This window comes from Rhipicephalus microplus, chromosome 5 (genome assembly GCF_043290135.1).
Source record: "Rhipicephalus microplus isolate Deutch F79 chromosome 5, USDA_Rmic, whole genome shotgun sequence".
Taxonomy (NCBI): domain Eukaryota; kingdom Metazoa; phylum Arthropoda; class Arachnida; order Ixodida; family Ixodidae; genus Rhipicephalus; species Rhipicephalus microplus.
In genome coordinates, this window is record NC_134704.1 from 122,979,324 (window position 1) to 122,998,429 (window position 19,106).

Here is a 19,106-nt window from a genome sequence, read left to right on the forward strand (position 1 = left end):
TTTTGCTCGCTCTTTTTTTCGGAGCCTTGGCATGGTTTGCCAAAATACGCTTATTATCTGCGTCACGTCTGCATTGCGGGCCGTGAAGAAGCGCAGAAGAATGCTGTGCTGGGCGACTATCTCAGGCGGTCTACACAAAATTGTACGCAAAGGCTTTGCAAAGAAATACGCTTCAAGCTAACTTACATCTTTTTGGTCATTTGACACAAGGAACGGGAGAGGTACACAACATACGGCAGGTCGTTGAGGTTTGTAGACTCGCATTCTTATATGGCACATAGGACACGTGTTCAATAATCTGGCTTGAGCCTATACAAATCATGTGTCCTCGTATGATCATACCAGATTGTTGTATATGTGTCCTACATGTCATATGTGATGTTAAGATAGTTTCAGAAACTAACGCCAATTGCTGAAAATTAAACGCGGGCTCTCATGCTTTTGCCACCCCTTAATCGCGTGGAGATAACGAGTAGTACAATATTTCCAGTAATTCACTCATAGAAAAAGGCAGTGTGTGCTTTTACCTGTTCGCTGCGGTAGAGAACCCTGGTCTTGGACACGATGCCGGCGTCCGAACCACGGTCGGGTGAAAAGGGTCCCCAGGCGCCTGTAGCGGCGGCCATCTGACGCCGTAGAGCAGCTTTCTCGCTGGGACTGCGCACCACGGTGCCGTACGAAGAACCGAGCTCGGAGCGAGGCAGCGGCGTCTGGGCGAACCGACCGTTGACAGATGGCCGGCCAGGCTTAATCGGACTCGCAGGCTTCTGACCGGGCTGCCGGACGACTTTGCCGAATGACGCTGGCGTCCAGTACATGAGTGCCTTGTCGTCGGGCGACACATAACCGAACGGGTAAGAGGCAGGGAACTGCGCCAGGAGCACAAGTGAGACACGTGTTATGTTTGAAATGGCAAACAAACAAAAAAAAACAGTATCTTTCGATAAGCTTTCATTTGTTTTATAGAAATAGCACCTCATTGAACAGCAGCATAAAGAGTACGGGGCCAAACTTTCAGTATCGGCCTTATACAGGGTTCTTCAGCTAACTTGGGTCAAAGATATGTGCTAAGCGAGTTGGATTAGCCAGGTATTGTTCTTAACCGTGCGCTGCACGCATGTTAGGATCTTTGCTATATGTGTGAGGTTTAACGTCCCAAAACCACCATATGATTATGAGAGACGCCGTAGTGGAGGGTTCCGGAAATTTCGACCACCTGGGGTTCTTTAACGTGCACCCAAATCTGAGCACACAGGCCTGAAACATTTCCGCCTCCATCGGAAATGCAGCCGCCGCAGCCGGGATTCAATCCCGCGACCTGCAGGTCCGCAGCCGAGTACCTTAGCTACTAGACCACCGCGGCGAGGTATGTTAGGATCATTATCCTTATCTAATTTCCTGGGTAGTCAACAGATAGCTTACTTCATTTCTTAATTAGTAACTCTAGTGAAAGATCTTGAATGCAAAAGTTGTAGCACTTGTTCTGACAAGCTGGGATATAATAACCGTACTGGGATGAAAGCCAATTCCAGAGTCTCGGTATTAAACAGATAAAGATAATTCACCTCTCATATACGTATCAAACGAAAGATGTTCAGTAGAGAAGTTGTAACGTTCGTTCAGCAAAGTCGGACTGAATAAGCTATGTTGGGATAGCTTCCCTGTTTAAAGCTTTTCTTTAAAGTGCGCAAAATAAAGAAAATGTACTTGACGCAGCTTAACTGAGACACTCTGTACATTGCAGTCACCTTTTGCAGGCTGAAAAACTGGTAGGATCGGATTCATTGACACAAGTATAACTTGAAAAGGAGGCTTATGGGTGCTGTCACGTGGGTGGCGACAGCCGCCAAAAACATCACAGAGCTAGCGCCAACAGGTCATGCTCGGTTCTTTCAGCTAAGATGGTGTCTCACAATGGCATATATTGCTCTTTTTCTACACAATGGTCCTATATGCACACAGGCAAACAAGCATACGTCTCATTCGATAGTGACAAGCGCTAGCTTTAAAAAACACTGGCGTCAAGAACAACAGCATTGAAAGGGCCCTGAAGCACTTTTTTTTTGGTAAACATGGAAACAATTCACTGGGAAAACGTATTGCCTGACCGATTCAACGCCACAAGAATTTTAAGAATCCGTCCGGTATGAGCGGAGTTACAAATATTTGTAACACGCTGCAATCACATTCTCTCTGCGCTGGAAGCTAAGCAAGGAGCGATAGGAGGGCAAACAAAAAACTTCACGCTCGTCTTTTGAGCCCTTTTCTCTTTTTTTTTCATCGAACACGCGTCTTTTCAGAGCGATCGCGCGCGCACCAACCTTTTGAAGAAAGACGTGACTTTTACGTGGGGTTCCCCTCAAGCTGCCGCCTTTTCTCACCTCATCACACTCTTGGTGACTCCAGCTATGTTGGTGGAGTCATCAGTGACGGCCTCTTGCGGCGATTTATGTAACAACCGAGCGCGCCATGTTCAAATCAGCCAATGGCTCATAGATGGGTCATCTGCGTTTTATTGTTTGGCATATTCCGTGATTTATCGAGGGAAGAGAAAGTAATTTTTAGCTGACTTTGATAATTTATTGTAAATTTCAGGCCGCATGCTATGCTATAACGATTGGTTCGCGTGTTCTCGGAAGCCTCTACTACCGATCGGCAGTGTTCTCTGACCATGATCGAAAAGTGTTGCAGGGCCTCTTAAAAACAGTGCCCAGAGGAATTTCCGTGCCTCCGGTTTCTCACACGTCGAGCGACCTATTTTCTTAGTCGTGCAGAGATTCGGGAGTGTCGGAGGAAGGAGCACCTACAGGCTACCAGTGTTCTGTGGTTGCTCAACATTTGTGAAAGCCCCAGATTTCTCAGAAAACAAAGTGCCCGTGCCGTCTTTAACCACATTCGGTGTAGCGAGTGTGGCCTCCAATCTGAGTACCGGCAACATGTCAAGCTGGCAGTGCTGGAACTAATTTCGGAGGCCATGGACCGAGCAACGTCCTCGCTTCTGCCGTCCGGACTGACACGAGGCAGGGTACGCGCGCTTGGCAAGCGACTCTCCTCAATTCCTCGTTATTTTGCACCACACGAGCTCATCCTTGCGACATACCTGGCACGCTAACCATCTTCTTGAAAACGCATTGAACATTTCCTTCCACTATCTCTGCTCTATACACATCTATCGCTTGCTCACCCTCAATTACAGAGCACGAAAAGCGCGGTGCACGGTGTGATTTCCATGGACCAACGCAGAAACGATGAGTTTTCAGCGGAGTGTCACTATAACTGCTGTCTCAACAAATACCACGGGACAGTAGTACTCGATTCATATCATATAGAATACAGTGCGCGCTACCTTTCTATTGTGAGTACACCACGAACTGCTTACAGAATTCACGCACTGAGTTTGGGGCATTAGGTATCCGACAAGCCGTGTTGTGTTTTGTCTGTGGAGGTTATTGACGCTTCGTGTGAAACGTCGCTTCAACTCAGTCATCTAAAGGGATTATTTTATCGTCATCATCATTATTTGTGCAGCTTGGGAGGTCACGTCGGTAGCTTTACTGTTTGGTGATGCTGTAGTTGGTAGGAATGATAATGATGATGAATTATAGCTCAGCACATTGTAATGGGGCTGGTAGCGGTCAATAACACACTCGTTTCGCAATTCACAAGGTGCGACGCCTTTTGAGACTCTGCACTTATGTCACGCAATATTGCACATGCTAACGTGAGTCCTTGGACCACGGGATGGCTCTGTAAGGTACATTGGCCTGAAGCACCAGGGCGGCTTTGTGGTTGAATACCTAACTATCACGCTGAATACTAGCTGGTGTCGACTACGAATCAAGCCCTCACCTTTATCTGCCCTCCGCATTTTGGAAGACCCGTCTTTAACGAAACATTTAACGCTATCGCATTGGTATGGGGCGCGAGGAACAGGATAAATGGTGTCGGCAGCAGTGGGACTGTCATCACCTGCGGTATCTCGTTGGTGAGCTGGCTGTGGCGAGCCATGCGATGCATCTGGCGCCACATGAGCCTGAGCTGGGTGCACGAGGGCTCAGGCATGGCGGCCGGCGGCAGCTGCTCGACCTGACGCCGCTCGAGTATTCGCCGCTGCCACTCCTGGTCGGCCGACTGCGCCCGCGATGGTGGCGCCACCGCCAGCAGCACCAGGGGCAGCAGCAGCAGCTGTAGGCCGCTCGTCCCCGGCCACGATCCGGCCATGCGACCACTCGGCGCTGTTAGGTACAGGCACTCACCTGCGCCCAACGGGAAAACAAAAAACACATTAACATGGAGTGAAGGAAGCGAAAGTATACCGTTAAGGATGTGCACTCCGATCCACTAATAAAGCGGGCACGTAGTATTGGTTTCTGCTACTGATTACCGCTGAGATGTGGAGCAGAGATGAGAAGACAAAATATTTATGTATATGTATGAGGGACTTTTAATCAGTACAAATTCAAGTATCTACCTTTAATTACGGATGGCTTTTTCTTTAACAGTTAACTCAATTGTGCAAGTCACGCACATGTTATCTTTTGCGTACGTTGTCAAAGAATCAACCAGTTTTTCATTGCTTTGGCGGTTTTTGCTATACGACGTCGTTTTGAGCTTTTTTCACTCACTTTCCATGACGGGATGTTGATATGTCTGCGGTGATGATGTTGATTTCTCACCGAACTTAATTGGCACTAGTTGCAAGTATCATTAGTTAGCTACTCTATCTACGAACATGCTGTCAGCACTGTGCAATATCAGCTAAAATTTTAGTTCTCCTGGCTTTTTTGCAGTGAGCTGTTGTGTAATTTCTGCACTTTGTCAATTCAATTACAATTCAACATTTATGTCGTAGACCACTTTATTAAGCACTTCTGAATTTTGTCCTTGCTGTCATATGGAGTGTCAGGCAAAGGCAGGAAGAAAGAAAGAAAGACAGAGGGAGAGAAAAAGAAAGGAGGAAGAAAGGAGGAAAGGAAGTAAGGAAGGGAAACAACAACATAGATCCATTCGTCTTACATCTCCACGCACGTTACGTGGTGTTGAATAAAGGTCTACATTTTCTTAGTTAATTTCTGCGATCGTATAACTACACGATTTCACCAAGCAGCGCTTCACTCTCTTTTTCCCTTCAGTTTTTGGTTCGCATGTTTAGCGACATCACCTAGAAAAAAAAAAATGCGATGAACGGGTGCGCGTAGGTAGAAGGCCCACCTAGAATATCGTGCGAATGAAGGCTGCGCTTGATAATAGGCATTTTGTCGGTTTTGACATGCGTGCTATAAGGCAGCGGTGCAACAAGGAGTGATACGTGGATGCTGACACGTATTCGCAGAGATGCTTCATGCGGCAGTGCGGCTGCTCAGGCTTGCATGCTCATGCAGATAGAATTAGGACATAACGTGGCTGCTCTTTGAATGAAGTGTCACAATGGTAAGGTAGAGGGCGCTGCCTCGGTGCCCGCCGCCTCGGTGGCTGCATTGTGACGAAAAAAAAAAAGAAGGGGGGGGGGGGCGAAAACACACACGCATTTGGATATGTGCGCAGAATGAACAGCCATAGGTAGTTGAAAACCAAGACAGAGTTCGCTGCGGCGTTGAGAGTCGTAATAGCGCCGTGGTTATGTTGCGTAAGCCTGCAGAATTTATGTTATAAAGTTTGCTGCAGTAGCTAATATGTGCGATAGTTTCGGGTCTTCCACGCTTGAGCGATGAAGACCCGGAGAAGACGCGCCTTCGGCGTTGGAGCGCCATTATTTTTCTTCAAGAGAAGTGCTTCTTTATCGGTATCAAAATTGTATATTCGTATGCCTTATTCTCAAACGTTGGCGAAACAGGAATGGTGATTACTCAAAAACATCAGCGGAGGTTTCGATTAAACTAGTTCCAGTGTTTCATGGGATACGCTATGTTTGTTATTTATCTAAATTTTAATAGGTGAACGCCATGCAATACCCATAAAGCGTGCTATATTGACAACTATAGTTGAAGTTGTTTGTTCATCTTGTCCTCTTTCTCACTGTTCTTACCAAAACGGCTGCGCTATCAGTGCTCTTTCATTCATCCGACACCGTCAACATCGGGGTGAATATCAGCAGCTTGACGCACGCAGCATCAGCGATACCTGTCAATAATTCCCCTTCCATCAAAGTCAGAAATCCGATTCCTAAAAGTTCATATCTGGGCCAGTTGGTTCATGATACTTTATGAAAGTTAACAGTAGCATGGTACTCGAGAAAGAGGTGGACGCAAACAGCATGAAATTACAGCGGTGTTTGCGTCTGCCTTCTGCTCATGTCCCATATTTTTGGTGGCTTTCTTCGAGTATCAGAAATCTGAGCGCAACGCCAGTGAGATTGGAGTAAGGCTGAAAATAGGTACTTGACGCCAAGAAACATGATCACGGCATGCACTGCGTTTTTTTGCCCATTGTAAAGCGTCCACTGTTAATGCAAGAAAAAATAAAAGCGGATCTTTTTTGTTTAGTTTTTTTTTGTATTTTCGATCTATGTGACTTGAAAGAGTAACATGGGAACGCCTGCTCGGTTTCATTGTGTTCTTTCAAGTCTTGGTTGGTGGACAGTTCATTCAACACATAAGCATCCCACATTTATGTTTGAAATGGAGTCGTTCTAGCTGGCCTTTGACGTGGGATCACCTTTCACGGCCTATCGCATCGAGAAAACACGCGCATAAAGTATCAAATGGTGCTTCCTTGTTTAGGTATAACACATAATGAAAATACAAACATATATACAGACGGGTCCTGCACAGAAGAAATGCAGCCTTTGTGTTCTTTATATCCGAAATTCAAGAAAAAGATTGTACAAATCATCGCACAAATCTTCCTCAACGACATAATATTTCAACTGATTACAGTGTGCTATTATATTTTTATTGCTCATTTTGGGTACAGTTTAGTATTATTCTTTTTTTTTCGCTGCAGAACTTATTGATATGGAGTAGCCGAGGTAATATGGACCTCAACCTCTCCACAGCAAAACAGTTGGAACAGAACAGAACAGAAGAGACATCAGACTCAGAGGCTATATTAAAATCAGTTAAGTTTGTCTGCGAGTATTCTGGGACACGAAAGTGGGTAGTATGCATGAACAGCAAGCCCGCCCTTGAGTTAATCAAATATTCGAGATAACTACGAAAATGTTGAAATAACACAATGTATTGCCGAAGAAACTGTGGAATATGCCTCTGCGCACGGGTCGCAACATCGTAGTCCAACGAATAGCCATCCACATTGGAATAAAGAGTAATGAAGAGGCAGGCAGTCTCGCTGACAGACGCGATTGCACAGTGCCTATGTCTGGGGCAGATATTCTACATTGTATAACGCTAGGAGCTAACCATTGCTCTAAGAAAACTTTTCTACACTGGCATATCTCCCACGGCACTTACAGACTTCAATTCACAGACTTCGACTGGAAGTCGCATACACAAACAGCTTCCTGCACAAAATACATCGATCCGATTACTCGTCATCCATTGTGGTCATGCAGAACAAAGAAGAGGAAGGGAAAAAATGAAAGGCAGGGAGGTCAACCAGACCCACATCCAGTTTGCTACCCTGCACTGGGGGAAGGAGTGAGGAGATTAAAAGAAAAGAAAGAATTGGAGGTCAACGTGTGGGTACATGTGACCTTGTTTATTGCACACTTAGATAAGCGATCGCGTAGTCCGGTCGTCTTTAGAAAACCTAGCAATGCCCGCGTCGCTTTGCTGGCCTGCGACGCAGCCAGCAAAAGGAAATGCAGAAGGAAATGTTCGCCATATTCTTTCGAAGTGCGGAAAGCAGGAAAAGGAAAAAGAAAAATTAGGGAAGAAACTAGTAAGCTTGGACACATGGCCGGTCACATTAAAAAAAAAATTAGGCGGACCATGGCCTCACATGCACCTTCAGTAAAAGGCGAACACCTTCCTGATAGACTTCTTAGTGGAGACTGGGCTGGATAAGCGCCTGTGATATGCAGCTAGGAGTTGGCATACATAAAATGATGTGTTAGTGCATATACTGAGAGTAAACATAGAAAAGTGCGCGTGTGAAAATTTTATCACAGTGTGAACAGCTGCAATCCAACTGTACATTGACATGTTATTTCAACTGGTTAAAATGTGATATTACGCTTGTTTTTGCTGATTGTTCATTGTGGGTTCTATTGAGTATAATTTTTTTAGTTTTTTTTGCAGCAGCACTTATTGATATGAAGTAGCCGAAACCATATATACCTCAACATCCCCACAGCTAAACAGTTAGAATAGAACAGTACAATTTCTTGTGAAGAGAAATCTCCCAGCCCTAGGTTTTACATTCTGCGGCAAAGTTGTTCTCAAGTCGGTAAGAGATTTTCGATGTGAAGCAGTATTTGCTCGGGGCTGTGTCCGTCCATTGGCGACCGTCCACTCTACCATTACGCATGCCCCAACTCTCCCCCTTCTTCTCGCGTGATCGCGAGGAGGTGGGAGGAGGAGGCAGAGCACTGCCTCCTCTTCATTTTTTCTCTCTCGGTTATTTCTCCCCCAGAGCTGTGCACTCGTATATAATGCTGCGCACGCTCACTCAACTGCACTCTCCTAGCTGTGCTGGGTGTTCACTTTGAGGCACACACACGGTAATACACATAGATCGGACGGGGCCAACATAATCAGTACACAACATATACACAGCTCCACACACAAATGAAACATACATGGAAATATACAAATGAAAAACGAAATGAACACCAGCACTGCCTGCTTCCGTGAGTGGGAGATGGTGTAATTTTTTATGGAGTGAGAAACTTCCTACTGGCGTAGCAAGAAAGATGAGAGCAAGCTTTGTAATTGTTAGCTACTACGTCTCGTCTTTATAAACTACTTCAGCCAATAGTCGTTGAAAGGGATGTTCTGTGTTGCACATGTTCTGTGTGACTGTCCGGAATACGCCACACAGAAGCAATTTCTTTATCAGGCAGTTAGACGAGTAGCCTCGTTCTGAAGAAACACTATTACGCCATCGTGTAGAATAACGTTGCCGAAGAAGGCCTTACAAGTGCTTTTAGCCATCATGCGATCTACTGGCCTATTTGAACGACTTTGAGTGGAACGCTCGCGTGTGGGTGTAAACGTGTAGCTGTGTTTTTTTTCCGTTGTAATATTTGTTTCTCTCGCTCGTTCAATCCCCTACTCCCCAATCCCGAGGTATATTAGCATACCACATACTATTGAATAGGCTATAGCACACCAGCTCTCATTTTTTTTTCACGTGGCTGTTTCGTTCTTCGCTTTCTTTCTCATCTTTATTCCCCATTTTCATTTTCATTAGTGCAGGGTAGCAAACCGGATGCCCCAATTTCTGGTTAACTTCCTTGCCTTTTTCTCATTTTAATTTTTCTCTCTCCTTCTGTAATGCATTCGTGAATTGCTGACCAAACCCCCCTTTCTCCTTACTAAAAAAATCACAACTAAGCAGCAGACAAAAAGGAGGTCGTACGATTGCGAAAGAAGACTTGAATAAATAGGGACACACGAATGATCGCAAAAGTGATATTCGATGACAATGATTTTAATGGGATGGCATACTTTGGTAGTAAACTTTTCTTTCATTCCGGAGCCCCTTGTCGTCTTTCTTGCATGCCTATTCTCGCTGGGGGTAAAATACGAGAATGGGTCGTGAGTGGTCTGGTGAATTTCCTTCCCTTGCATTCCCCCCCTTCCAACCTTAAAGGCGAAACCTTTCTAAAAGAAAAAAAATGTGCTAAACACCACACGATTGCGCGTCCATCAAATAGAGTAGAAAAATATATAAATTTGGAAAAAAAAAGAAAATGCGTAAGATACGGGGAGATTTCACTTAGCACGACTGAGAAATAAAAAAAGATTCAAAGTGCCAACTGGCTAAAAATATCTCAATTTCCCCTTCCTTACATCTACGATTCCCTTACCTACTTTCCAAGTCCTGTGCTCACGTATGGTGCAAACGTCAGCCTTCGTAAACTTTCAAGTTAGACCATAGAAAAAAAAAAGAGTGGAAAGGAAACTTAAATGAAATACGATGTACTCCAACGGAAAATAGAATACAACAACGGGAGCTGCCCATTTGTTTCCTCCGTAAGAAGCGGTCGCCCAAAATCGGTGACGCCCACTTATTTCTCGGTGATCTCTACTTTTCTTTCTTTGTTTTTGCGTTCTTCAGCTCCGATTTCTCTGCTTTACGCTCATGCACCTCGTAGTGAGCCTGCCGCTTGTACTTTTAGTACTGAGCCAGACCGCTGACTGGCGCAACCTACCACGCCTTTCGAGGGTTTCTCCTACGTTCTGCCGAAGCTCAACTCTGCCGCCCACTTCCGCGTGCGCCGTTCTATTTTGAGGCCAATGCTCACGCATGCTGCTTCATGGTAATGAAAGGAGGCAATTCCTCAGGTTCGTTCGACCTGGCATGGTGCAACGAGGCGCTGTTGATACTGTCACTCTGTTTATAGGGCGCCTTGTTGAAATAAGGTTTCCTTAATTTCTTTTTACTGCAAAACTTTGCTTGCTGTATACAATATGCGCAATACAGGCCATTTCTTAACCCTGCTACCAGATCTTCTCTAAAAAAACAAAGACTTGTGCAAGAACAGAGACAGTTCGCAAGAAGCTTTTTTTTTTTTCGTGGGGTTTCACGAGTGGTAAAGAACGAAAAAGTACTGTGACAGAAATTTCACGCTCAAAGGGGCAAAAGCGGTGTCCACAAGTGGGATACGTTAGTTGAGAAAAATGGTGGACACACCACCCATGAATGGGAACTGTGGCTTTCGCTACTTCCCATACTTTTAAGCGATTACAAAGTATGGTCAATAGAACATTTTTAACGCTATTCTGTACGCAAGAAAAATGATTGCAAAATGCTAGGTGATTAAGCTTAAGCAGTCGCACGTTGTGTGGTCTGCCCACCACCTTTAAGTTTTGTATAGGTTAATAGCACTCCAGATTTTAAAGGCGTGATGTTTCAATTACACGTAGCATTCATTCATTCATTCATTCATTGTTTTTTTCTAGCTTTTTTGTTTCTTCTTGGTTTCTTTTTTCGTTTTTTTCAGCTGTTGAAATAGGAAACTGGATTCTATAGTTCTGAGTTCTATTTGTGTGTGTGTGTGTGTGATGTGTGTTGATATATCACTTCATATTTCGATAGAAAATGCGTTATATTGATAATCATAATTGTGTCTCTTTTTCAATTTACATTTACTTTGTGCTGTTTACTTGCCCCGTTTATTAACATTGTTACTTATTGTGTTCATTATTTTATTATCGTTGTAGTTTATTGTATTGCCGTTTCTCCATGTGTGTAGCACAGTTTGTTAAAAACGATCCAAAGTGTACATTTGGTGTGCCGGAGCTAGTCAAGCAGCTTGTCAGCTTTTTCTAATCTCCCTAATCTTTTTCGTGCAACAAATAAAGCATCACTTATTCACGTGAAACCATAAAGTATGTGCAGTTTTATTCATGCACAACGCCAACAAAAATAATCGTTCCCAAGATCGGTTTGCTGCTGTGGAGGCTAAGTCCGGTTCACTAACGTATACATAGTGATTGAAGAGATTATAACTATGATCGAATGAACGGTGACCCTCAAATAGTGCTCAGGGAGTTAGAGACGAAGAACACATAATATGTAACGACACTGGGAGAGAACGTGGGTTGAGTACGAGGTTGTGGCGATAAAGTGCTGGAGAGAACAAAAAAAGAATCCCGACAAACACTTATGACACGGAGGTGAATACATCGTGTCTTTTCAATATGGGCGAATATTTAACAGCTGCACGAAATAGTCACATTAGAATGACTGAGCCAAACGAACATTGGCACGCGTGACGCTTCGCAAAGGAGCATAGTAACCGTTCTTTAGTTTTCAGGTTTTCACATATATTTCTTGAAGCAGTATGGAGACCATGCGTCTTTCCTTCACTTAGTTATTTAGAAGTAGAGTGTTGTGCTGATAAGACTGAGGAAGTGACCTTGAATCCCTTCAGCAGTCACAGTTTAGCATAGTCAAACTAAAAAGAAGAAACATGTACTTAGCATTCATTGCTTGTTAAAGAACCTCAGCTCTTGAGAATAATGAAGCGCAGATAACATTAAGTGCACTAGTCGTCTATGATGCCTGACAACTTTACAAAACTTTGTTTTCTTCTGATTTTCTCCGCAGCTGTTCAATTTTAACTTAACCGCAATGTTCTGACTTGTATTAGCCGTGAGGGCCGCCACTAGAGAGGCCAGCGCTGCGATCGTTTTGACGTCACAGATAGGATGCGTAGTTTTGGAATACGGCAGCTTTGCTTTCGCGACACCACTTGCATTGTCCTCCATGGCTGCACTGGTTCTTAGTCGTGATTTCACAATGCAAATTAGACGCAAGAGTATCACCGATTCGTATACAGTTTGCTTGCCCGTAATATCAGGTCTTAACTGCCTCTTTAAGCGCTTAGCTTCAAAATTGCACACACGATGTCCACAGCAAAAGCGCAGCAAATGCGGTGTTCTAGCAGACAAAGTCAACCCGGCAGTCTATGAGTGACGTCATCACGTAGGTGGCACCACGGTATGTCCTCGAGGCGAATGCTGTGTGCGTTGACATGTAAAAATTGATACGTAGTACCTGTATGACACTCAACCCTTGCGTCTCTGCTACACGCGTTCGACAAGTTTGTCTTTTTTTTAGGATTCTTGTCTACCTTTCCGCCTCTGCGTCAATGTTGCCTTGCTGTGCGCCTTAGCGCAGTGGATTGTGTTTTGTATATGTGCGTTTGTGAGCCTGAAAACATTGAACAGCTGTATGTTTTGTTCTAACTGTTTTGCTGTGAAGAAGTTGAGGTCCATATTGTCTAGGCTACTTCATATCAATAAGTTCTCAGCAAAAAAAAATAATACTGAACGGTACCCAAAAATGAACTACAAAAAAAACGTAATAGCACACTGAAACCAGTTGAAATAAAATGCCAATGCACAGTTTGCTTGCAGCAGTTCACACGTTCATATACTGTTCACACTCACACCTTCCTTTTCTACTGCCAGTATATGCAGTAACACATTTCATATATGGCAATCCCTGGCTGTCTATCACAGACGCTTATCCAGTCTGTCTCCACTGAAAAGTCTGTCAGGAAGATGTTCGCTTTTACTGAAGATGCATCTCAGGCCAGGGTCGGAGTAATTTCTTTAATTTGAGGGGTCGTCTCTGCACTGTCCAAACTTGCTACTTTGTTCCTTAAGTTTTCTCTTTCATTCGCGTATTTAACGCACTTTAAAATAATATGACGAACATTTTCTTCTGCATGACCACAATGAGATTCTGGGGAGTTGCATCGATGTATTTTGTGCAGGAAGCTGTTTGTGTATGCTACTTCCAATCGAAGTCAATGGAGTAATGTCTGTAAGTGTAGTGGGAGATCTGTCGCTATGAAAAATCTTCTGTGTAGATAAACCTCATAAAAACTGATTCCTTTAGTTTAGGGCTATCGCACCACTTCTCCATCAAACAATGGTTAGCTCCTTGCGTTATAAAATGCCAAATATCCACCCAACACATACGAATTTCACAGTCCTGTCCTTCGTTCAATGCCTTCTTGGCGAGACTGTCAACTTCTTCATTTCTCTTTATTTTAATATGACTGGGTATTCATTGGAATACGATGTTGTGACCCTGTGATGAGGCATATTCCACAGTTTCTGCACTATAATATAATATTTCACCATTTTGTAAAGCGATCTTGCATTTTTGATTAGCTCAAGGGAAGGCTTGGTATCTGTGCAATCATCCACTTTCGTGGCTTGGAATTCTCGCAGATAAGCTTAACTGCTTCAAAGATAGCCACCAATTCTGCTGTCGTCAATGAAGAGTTGTGCGGTAACTTCTGCATTCTCTTTTTATGAATTTCGGGTATAAAGACCACACATGCTGACGCTTCTTCATTGCATGATCCTTCTGTCAAGGCAGTCGCGTTATTTATCATGCATAGCGCTTGTACTATGCTTCAGTGTTATGCGTCTTCTAGTTCTTAATGACTACTCTTTGTTTAGCATCGAGCTGTAAAAAAAAGCTGGATGTTTTCACCTGGTCTATTATCGTGAAATGAACATCTGAACGTTGAAGATAAGCCGACGACATATCACAGTTGTTGTCAACTGGTCCAATCAATCAATCAATCAATCAATCAATCAATCAATTAACCTATGTACTGCGTTATAACATCTCAAAAGGATATCTGTGAAAGGCAGCATGAAGTCAGTGGCTAAATAAATCTTATTTCTATCGCTCTCTTCCCCTCTATCTCTCCATGGTGACATAAAAGGACAATAGAAATGTTCTTCTTTGCAATATCAGGCTCTGACACTGGCAACAGTACAAGTATGCAGCTGAAGTTGCTTATGCGAAGTTTTTATCCCCTCTCCGCTACACACACGTTTTGTTTGACCTGAAAGTCTGCCTTGCCGTTTAAAATCTTCGTTATATATTCATATTCCTTTAAATATGACTGCGTGAGTAGGCATGACGAGATTAATTATCTTAGTACATGGCACAATAGAAACTTATTGTCAATTCTTCGTCAACAGTTATTTCTCGTGTCTTCATCTCTACGCTGTTTGGAGATGAAGTTATAAAACCTATCGCTCGATCGAGCGTTACATATAATCAGGAACCCATTCCGGAAGTAGACTGCCTTTATTATTTGGGCATGCTGTAAAATGAAAAATTTAACTGGGGCCCACATCAAGAATCCATCGTGGCTAAAGTTCAACGGGCTTTAGACCTATTGCGCAGAATGAGCTATTGCAAATTTGGCGTATGAGAAGACTCCATGTGATTGTTTAGGGAAATGTACATGCGCCCAATATTTGAAATAAAATGTGCGTTGTTCTCAGGAGGACCTGCGTAAAAAAAAACAGAGCCGTTGGTTCTCCTAGAGCGGGAAGCTTTGCACTTGTGTCTGGGGCTGCCTAGATCTGCAACAATATAGTTGTCAGGAAATGCGTCTGCCTACATTGCTCTGTCAATTCCATTTGTTTACGATACAAACAATCCTAAAATTTTACAGCTTCCCAGAAAAAAGGCCTGAATATGTTTTTATCAGTGACCCAGATTTTTTTTCCCTCATTGGCGACGTTTTCGTACACCACAGATAATTTATGACAAAAAAAAACAGGCAAGTGTAAATGTCAACATCAGAGAGGGGATTCAAGCTAGATTCTCATGATAGAATGAGATGAGATCTTTCCTTCAAAATGCAAATTTCAATTGCGCATATTATAGAGAACAGGTTAGCAGATTTCCTGGTGCATACACTGACACGTATCATACTAGCTACAAATGCCTCCATGAATAAGTAAAGGGCAGGCGTAGGAATAGTCTAGTTTCCAAGTCCCTTGACTGCTCATTCGCCGTGAGGCTACCCAATTTCACTCCGGTTTTTGAAGCTAAACTCATGGCTGTCATTGCGACACTGCGAAAACCTCCGATGGCTAAGAACAGAGCAGTAATAATTACTGATCCACTTTCGGTATGCACAGCTCTTACAGCTTCTCATATCTCTCGTGCTATCACAACATTACGATCTTTAGTTTCATCTCGGCTGAAGTATCTGAAATTACTTTGGATCCCAGTTTGGATCCCAACGATAAATGAAATGGCCGACGCCTTAGCCCGCTCATCACTAGACCTCCCAATAGTTCAGGTTCTCCCAGTGGTAGAATACTTCACCGCAATAAGGTATAGAAGACTAGCTGTACACACAAATAGGATAAAAGCAATAACCACGTGGATGAAATATAAGCACCTATATTTTCTGTGGAAGTCGCAGTAGAGCCAATCTCAACAGTCGGAAGTAATGATCACGAGGTTTCAATGCCGTGTCCTCTCATTAAACTTCTATTTGCACAAGGCTGGTCTTATGGTATCACCCCTCTTACAATTCAGCGGAGATATAAAAAATATTGCGCAATACTTTTTGTCATGTCCAAGATATTCTCGTATTAGAACTTGACTTCTCAGTACCCCTCTCTCAAAAATAGGCGCAACCTTATCGGAGGAAAATGTTTTAAGCTTTGGTTCCTAAGACTTGGAATACTGCCACAAGGATGCCTTTGATACCATGTGCTATTTTATTATAACTACTCAACGAGTACCATTTTAATTTGGTATTTAAAAATTTTTCGTCATTTCAAGAAGGTAAAAGCAAACTAAGTTTTGAAAATTGTTCTTATCAGGTTAATACGGTAGTCTGTAGTACAAGTTCAAAAGCATAATACTTACTTACAATAATATAATGTGTTACATATTACTCCCGTTTTATTTCCTTATTTTTTAATCACCTGCCACTCTTAAAATAACATTTAGTAGTCTTAACGTTGATTTATTGATTGATATGTGGGGTTTAACGTCCCAAAACCACCATATGATTATGAGAGACGCCGTAGTAGAGGGCTCCGGAAATTCGGACCACCTGGGGTTCTTTAACGTGCACCCAAATCTGAGCACACGGGCCTACAACATTTCCGCCTCCATCGGAAATGCAGCCGCCGCAGCCGGGATTCGAACCCGCTACCTGCGGGTCAAACCCCGAGTACCTTAGCCACTAGACCACCGCGGCGGGGCAGTCTTAACGTTGCATTCTTTGCTGATCACAAAAAGTGGGTTCGTGTCATATATTGAAGGACAACAAACAAACTATCCTAAATTTCCACGCTGCTATAGCGGAACGGATATGGTGCGGGGCGTTTTTCATCTTTCAATAACGTTTGCTGAAACGTATGCCGTGTATCGCGCTACGTAAAACAACCATTCAGTATCGAAAATGTGAAATTGATGGTCCTGAAAATCAAGAATGAAATACCGGGTGAAAAACCTCGAATGCTGATCAGATTAGAGTTTTTTGCATGCTGCTTGAGAAACGACCAAAATTTTCGTGAAAAAGACAGTGCAGTATTGTGACTTAGCTTTTTGCGTTGCTAAGCTATGAATCAATGACCTTGTTTAGTGCAACCAAAGCAGCTTACGTTGCTTTCTAGCAGAAAAAAACTGAGAAAAGAATAATGAAAAGATAATATCAAAGTGCAGATGTGACCCGCAGTTACTCCAAGAAAAAAAGCTATCAGATGCTTGTTTGGGTGTTCTGTCAAGTGAAAACGGGATTTCAGTCGTGCAAAGAAGCTTCGCTAGTTCCCTCACCGCTCAATGTAAACTGAGATCTTGAACTGTTAGGCCGCTGACCTTTCATATCAAGTTCTTCACTCTTATCCTGTGTTTTAGACGAGTATTTCCTATATTTAGGACCCTTTACGAAGCAGTAAGCTTAAAAAAAAAAAACATTCGATGCTTACTTTAACAAACTGGCAGCCAGTTGGCTGGCACCGTGTTTCGAAGTATTATATTATTTAATTTTTTTCTCCGTAAACAGGCAAACATTGCGTCTTTTGCTTTGCAGTGATGTATAATTGGGACGATATGAAACGACATACCTTCATGGCGAAGTTGTTTGGCTGCGGCTAAGGTGCACATATTTTGCACGAATATGTGGACCATTAAAAACTGTTCTTGCATGTCAAGGTTGCAAAACTGTATATATATATATATATATATATATATATATATATATATATATATATATATATATATATATATATATATATATATATTCAGCTTCAGCACACTAAAGCCATTATTAAGGAATTGAGCTTCTCAGATAATAGTATTATTATTATTGTTATTATTATTATTATTATTATTATTATTATTATTATTATTATTATTATTATTATTATTATTATTATTATTATTATTATTATTATTATACATAGTGGTTTTAACTGTTGCGCCTTCGAACCTATGGAATCACGCAGTCATCGACGCAGAAACAGAATGTCTATATACGCTAACACTTACCTTTTGTGGCTCCGGCTTAGCGACAAGACGTGAACGACTCTAATCACAAGACGACGCACAGCATTTCACTGTGTTCAAAACTAAGCAAAATAATGGCACAGACGGTGTCTGGCTGGGGCGTCAGCGGCAGTGGTGAAGTGGTACAATTCTGAAGTCCCGTTTGCGCAAACACATGTTGTTTGGTTTGGCTAGAATGGGTAATTTTTAAACAATAAGTGTGTTTTAAGTTGAAACACCAATTAGTGAAGTTCAATGTTGCTCTTTAAGTTCCCTCACGAGCTCTTTACTACGCACTGGCGTTTCAGAAATTTTTGTTTTTTGATTATGGTACTTATGGAGACGCTATGCCACACTAAATAAATATCTTTGACTTTTATGCACAAACAGACATGTGTGTTTAGGCAGGCATGAGCGCTTGTTAGCCCTGTGTGCGTGCTAAAAACAGCGCTTTGTCATATAGAATATATCCAAATTCTAGTCGGCTTTTTATTTGTTAATTTCAACATATAAAACGAATTGCCGCTTTAACGAATTACCATGAATAAAGTGGCCTTAAATCTCAGTGTGCGTTTTACTTTTTTGTCACATATCTTCCTATGAAGTCTGCTGCGGCATCGAAGTATTCAGACCAGGCAGGGAATCTTGAAGAGCCAAATAATTCACAGGGAATGTGTTTGCTTTCCATTCCAAATACGTTTTTCTGAAAAAAGTCGTCGCTATTGTTTTTGGTTGAACAAATCAGTTCACGGAAAACGTTCTGCGTCTACAGAAGCAGGAAAACGTTCTTCAGACGGATCTACAGCTTATCGCTTTAAAGCGTTATTCTTTTGTATAAAAATAAAATGTATCGATAGCTCGAAATGCTAATGAATGAACCCCTGTAGCTGATGTAATACAAATAGCACTGTTGTTTGTGGCATAGCTACCCTTGAAATGCAAGGATGAATGAGAGCGTGCTCACTTATTCGTCAGTTAACTCAAATGGCTAATAATTCATCTCTGTAGAGTTTGCAGCACTTTTCGTATTATCCGTATCATATGTTCATACATAACATGATAGAGCGCATTACCGTTCATACAATCATCATTGGGGGTAGCCATTCCTGAATTGGAAAGACGCTTCTGTGAGATATCAGTCACACCACCAAAGCATATAACAAGTGAATTTGTGCAAAACGTGCCCCACCGTTTGCACAAAC

General features: G+C 42.6%; 1 protein-coding gene across 1 annotated transcript in view; it reads right to left on the reverse strand.

Moving 5' to 3' along the window:
• Window positions 1-494: 494 nt before the first annotated feature.
• The window catches only part of LOC142817559 (uncharacterized), a 167,569-nt gene continuing 148,957 nt past the window's right edge, over window positions 495-19,106 (reverse strand). Inside the window, exons 2-3 of the mRNA XM_075894601.1 lie at window positions 3,970-4,256; window positions 495-869 (exon numbers count right to left, since the gene is read on the reverse strand). Of these exons, the coding sequence (XP_075750716.1) occupies window positions 495-869; window positions 3,970-4,221 (627 nt within the window). The 5' untranslated portion in view covers window positions 4,222-4,256. The remainder of the gene's footprint in view (window positions 870-3,969; window positions 4,257-19,106) is intronic.